Source organism: Salvelinus sp. IW2-2015, unplaced genomic scaffold (assembly GCF_002910315.2).
Source record: "Salvelinus sp. IW2-2015 unplaced genomic scaffold, ASM291031v2 Un_scaffold2533, whole genome shotgun sequence".
In the NCBI taxonomy this organism is placed as follows: domain Eukaryota; kingdom Metazoa; phylum Chordata; class Actinopteri; order Salmoniformes; family Salmonidae; genus Salvelinus; species Salvelinus sp. IW2-2015.
Window position 1 is genome coordinate 53,877 of NW_019943846.1, and position 5,253 is coordinate 59,129.

General features: G+C 43.9%; 1 protein-coding gene across 1 annotated transcript in view; it reads left to right on the forward strand.

Moving 5' to 3' along the window:
• Nucleotides 1-5,253, forward strand: part of LOC112074201 (collagen alpha-1(XVI) chain-like) — a 37,167-nt gene that overhangs the window by 18,648 nt on the left and 13,266 nt on the right. The window contains exons 11-16 of the mRNA XM_070440422.1: nucleotides 3,037-3,198; nucleotides 3,538-3,582; nucleotides 3,740-3,775; nucleotides 3,982-4,035; nucleotides 4,223-4,273; nucleotides 4,392-4,535. Of these exons, the coding sequence (XP_070296523.1) occupies nucleotides 3,037-3,198; nucleotides 3,538-3,582; nucleotides 3,740-3,775; nucleotides 3,982-4,035; nucleotides 4,223-4,273; nucleotides 4,392-4,535 (492 nt within the window). The remainder of the gene's footprint in view (nucleotides 1-3,036; nucleotides 3,199-3,537; nucleotides 3,583-3,739; nucleotides 3,776-3,981; nucleotides 4,036-4,222; nucleotides 4,274-4,391; nucleotides 4,536-5,253) is intronic.

Here is a 5,253-nt window from a genome sequence, read left to right on the forward strand (position 1 = left end):
GAGAGACGAAGAGAGATTTAGGCTGCAGAGTGGATGGAGCAAGTACCAGACTCTCCATCAGTTGTGCTGGATATGATCTTATGCAACTATTAGTTTGCTGTGAAGCTAGATCATGTGTGTACATGTCTGTTAGTGTGTGGTAGATAGTCTGCGCGTGGTTAGAGTCCATGACTCATTCACGTACGATAAGTAGCGTGTCTGTATGGTACTAGTTGATATGTGTGATGGATGAACTTGCTATAGGTACATAGGAGTCTCTAGATATAATACGCTCTTAAGTGAAGTCCTTCGACTGGGTGTTATGTGATGGACGTCAATGCATGTGCTCCGATAGAGTATCGCGACTCCTGATAACGGTATAGTATAGAGTAATGTGGTGTGTGCAGAATCGATGGTTTAGTCGCTACTCGTGTGTAGTGGCTGGTAAAGGCCGATAGTGTGCCTGAGTGAGATGCCATAGCAAGGGGTGCTATCGACAGTATCTAGAATAGATACTGAATGTATGAGCTGGTTAGATGTTTCATAGATCATGCTTAGGCTGGTAAATGATGGTCTACATGAGAGATGGACCTGTATCGAGTTATAGGGAGTAGTGGGATAACGCTGATAGTATAATTATGGAGGGCAACAACTCTGCGGATTGGTAGGAGAGGCCGTGCTAGCACTAGATGGTCTATGACACATGATCTTCGCGGTGACTCTTGATGGAACTATCAGAGAGTGATAGTGTGATGGTCTTTAATTCGGGTAGTGAGGATCAGGTAGTTTAGGGTCGCAGCTATGACAGGTATAAGAAACAGCTTGTGAGGTAGTCATAGATAGGCTCGTCTATTCAGACTAGTTATCAGTCTATTGTACATTGTGTGTGTTGGGAACGGAACCTGGATCAGGTATTGTCAGGTATATAGTTTGATATATTCTGAGTGTCTGTTAAGAGCGGTGTATCATGGTGTCTGATCAGACCTAGCTGGTATCCCAGCATTCGCGTTCATAGACAGTAACTTCAATGGTGTGGGAATCTGAAGCTTGATCTGGCTGTAATTGTTTAGATGGGAGCAGTCTAACAGACAGTTTACGATATAGGTATTCATATCTATGGGCTCTTGTAGACGCGCTGGCTGGGTAGTAGAGTCTGAACACGCCACAACGTCATCATATATAATAGGTATGTGATCAGCTTGGCGATGTATGTTAGTGTAAGGGTCTATGGGACAGGTATCATAGTGTGATACAGACTGCTGGAAGTAGAGGGTCTGATCAGTATTTTTGGTGTGATATCAGTGTTACTGGGCTGGCAGTAGAGGTCGTACAGACAGCTATCCAAGATCAACTAATGGTTGATGATGCAGCTCTAGGCGGGTTAGTTGACCTTAGTAGGTCTCTAAGTATAAGTTAAAGTGTAGATCGATAGCGTGTAGACAGCTAGGACTTGGAGTTTTGCTTAGAGATCGTGTCTTGAGAGCCCACATTAGGTTCAAAACTAGGTCATAGTCTCGTATATGGTGTGAAAGCTGGCAGTCACGCTACACGGTCTAGAACTAATGAGTTGAGCTTGTTGTGGTAAATCCTAGGCTTTGGACTGGGTAGCATGAGCACGAGTTTCATGAAGTGTAGCTGTTATCATATCGCTGAGTGTACAGCTGGGTTGGGTGATAGCTACAAGTATGAGGATTAGACTAGTGTATCTGACATAGTCGCTCGATGAATCAGCTGGCCATGGGTGTCAGAGGGGAGTCTAGAAGCACATCTTAGAGTACTTCAACTGTGTAGTGATCAGCTGGCTTGGTAGCTGTTTATAGGTTACACGAGTCTAGACAGTATCAAGTATCATGGTGTGTGTAAAGTTGAGATCCTTGTTGTCGTGGGATACGCTACGCAACATGGTTCATAGACAGAAACTTCGGATTATCTCGTATGAGGGTTGGCTGAACACTTGACTATGATGGATATGTAGAAGGTCTTTAATCGGACTACGTGTATTATGGAGCATGTGAACCCAGGCATGAGTAGGATAAGGTGAATGCTGTGTATGGAGAGTAACATCATGGTATCGAACTTAGAAACATGGCTGATAGTTAAGACGTGTTATGGAACAGTATCAGTAATTGGTAGTAGGTAGATCATGCTGGTTGTGGGTGAGAGGTATCCACGATCAAGTACTGATCATGTGATCATGGTGTGGAAAGTCTGAGGCGTTAGTAGCAATTAGAAGGTGAGTACAGCTATTCGTTAGTTGGACATCGGCTGTAACAAATTCAAAGCTGTTGGCTGTCTTTGGACAGGCACATTTAGGCTAACTGAATCTGCTTAGTAAGACACCAACTAGACTATAGTTTGAGTAAGCTTGGTCTCGTGATGTATGGGCACCAAGACTCAGACTTACGGTGAATGTTGTGAACATGTTCTGGTCTGGTGAAGCAAGGTCTAGAGCAAGTACTCATGGTGTGAACACAGCTGTGTCTAATAGTAGCTGTTTGGACAACCGACGAGTCTAGACAGTATCACCGAACATTAAAACTGATTCTGTTATGGGCACCACATCAGACTAACTGTCTGTTTGGACACCACATTAAACTGATCTGGTTTGGACACCACATTAAACCGATCTTTTGGACACCAATTAAAACTAATCTGTTTGGCACCACATTAGAACATGATCTGTTTGGACACCACATTAAACTGATCTGTTTGGACACCACATTAAACTGAATCTTGGATTTGTTCACCACATTAAACTGATCTGTTTGGACACCCTTAACACTGATCTGTTTGGCACCACATTAAGACTGATCGTGTTATGTTGGAACACATTAAAACTGATCTGTTTGGCACCACATTAAACTGATCTGTTTGGACACCACATTAGACTAACTGATCTGTTGGACACCACCACTAAACTGATCTGTTTGGACACCACATTAAACTGATCTGTTTGGACACCACTTTAGACGCTACACCTTAAAGGAAGCATGCCTATTAGTGGGTGTTATCACTAATCTGACTCTCTGTTATGATGTGTGTCTGTGTGCTTGGCAGGGAGAGGTGGGATCGGATGGGGTCAAAGGGGAAAAGGGTGACGCATGTGCTGTGTGCCCCACCCTGGGTGAAATACCTGCTTCCAACATGGTTGCTATGAAACAAACTCTGACACTCAAAGGAGAGAAAGGAGAACCTGGGCTKGGACAGAAGGGAGAACAGGTGAATGTGTGTTTTTGGGAAATTAATGTGTTAGTGTGTGTTCTGTTGTGTTGTCTTGTGTGTCACAGGAGGTTGGTGGCACCTTAATTGTGGAGTTCCGGGCCTTGTGGTAATGGCTGGAGGGAATAGGTGGAATGGCTGCAAATACATCAAACACATAGTTTCCAGGTGTTTGATTGCCTTTCCTTTTGCTCCTTTCCGACCATTATTATGACCCGTCCTCCCCTCAGCAGCCTCCTGTGGTGTGCGTGTGTGTGTGTGTTTGTTTGTACCTGTGTTGTTCCTGTTTCTGTGTATCTGACCYGGAAGTAACTCCTCCACTCTGTTGGTGCTTTACAGGGGGAGGCTGGACTCGTTGGCCTGGCAGGTCTAAGAGGAGAAAAGGTGTGTACTGAGTAAGGTTCCAAGTAGGTGCAGAGACTGATGGAATAAATGTGTTTATGTATCTTACCCATTAAAACGACTCTATTACTAGAATGTTGATTTAGTTCAAAAGCAATTTGTACAGTTCTGTTGACATTACAGTTTATCTTGTTTCCAGGGTAACGCTGGTGGCAAAGGAGCTGACGGTAAAACGGTGAGTGTAGACTACCATTAAGAGTGATTTCACTAGACTCTTTTCAGTGACTGATAGTTTTATCAACATACTTTATATTCATAGTTGTCACCCGTTATGATAAAATACTTTCCAGAAATTACTGATGCAGAAATGATTTCAGTTGGCGGTTGCGATTCTCTTTGGAGATAAAGTGATGACATGTACTGTAACTATTTATCTGTTAGGGCAAAACTGGACCCAGAGGACCTAGTGGCAAGGATGGACTGAAGGGGATAAAGGTGAGAGATGGAGATAACAGACACTACATCTAATACTGGCTGATGTCACCATGTTGTGTTAGAGTGTGTTAGAGTKTGTAATGTTGTGTTATGTGTTGTGTTATGTGTTGTGTTATGTTGTTGTGTAATGTGTTGTGTTAGAGTGTGTTATGTTGTGTTAGAGTGTGTCATTTGATTCTTCTGACAGGGAGATGCAGGGATTCCTGGTCTGGGAACTCCAGGTCCTAAGGGCGAGAAGGTGAAGTGTGTGTCCGTGCATGTCTACACATGAAAGTATGACTATCCGTGTGTCCACACAGGTGTGTGGGAGAGTTTTGCCACCCATCCTAACCCAGTGTGTCTCCCGTCCACCCCAGGGTGCGTCGTGTGAGGTGTGCCAGTCTTCTCCCTCAGAGGTGGGCAGTGGGACGTCCATTGTCAAGGTGCTAGCAGGTACGCCAGGTGAACCTGGCCTTCCAGGGCCTCCCGGGCTTCCAGGAGTGGGCGCCGATGGCAAACAGGTGAGACCACTCTACCTGACAGGAAGAGAGTTGCAACGGGCTTCTCTGCTGACTTTGTTATCCAGGTTTGTCATAAGTTTGACGATGCTTGTTTAACATGACCAGCCAACAACATACAGATGCGTCTGTCAAACCTACCAAAACACCAACCTGAACGTAGTTCAGTGTGTACAGTGGTTCCTCCTTTAAAAGTTGCGTCATACTGCAGCCTTGCGTGCTGCCGCAGAATTCTGTGGCACGTCATTTAATTCTCAGCCATTTTTTCCATTTACCGCAAGTTATTGCTCGTTTGACCACCAGAGGGCATCTTTGCATAGTATTCCGTATTGGCATTACCAGAGAATTGAAAAYCTTTTTTGTAATAACATAGTATATGGGATTGATTTTAAGAAATGTGGCTTAACTTCTCTAGGGTATGTGGGATGGTAGCGTCCCACCTCGTCAACAGCCAGTGAAACTGCAGGGCGCCAAATTCAAAACAACAGAAATCCCATAATTTAAATTCCTCAAACATACAAGTATTTTACACCATTTTAAAGCTACACTTGTTGTAAATCCAGCCAAAGTGTCCGATTTCAAAAATGTTTTACGACGAAAGCACACCAAACGATTATGTTAGGTATGAGCCAAGTCACAGAAAAAGACAGCCATTTTTCCAGCCAAAGACAGCAGTAACAAAAAGCAGAAATAGAGATAAAATGAATCACTAACCTTTGAT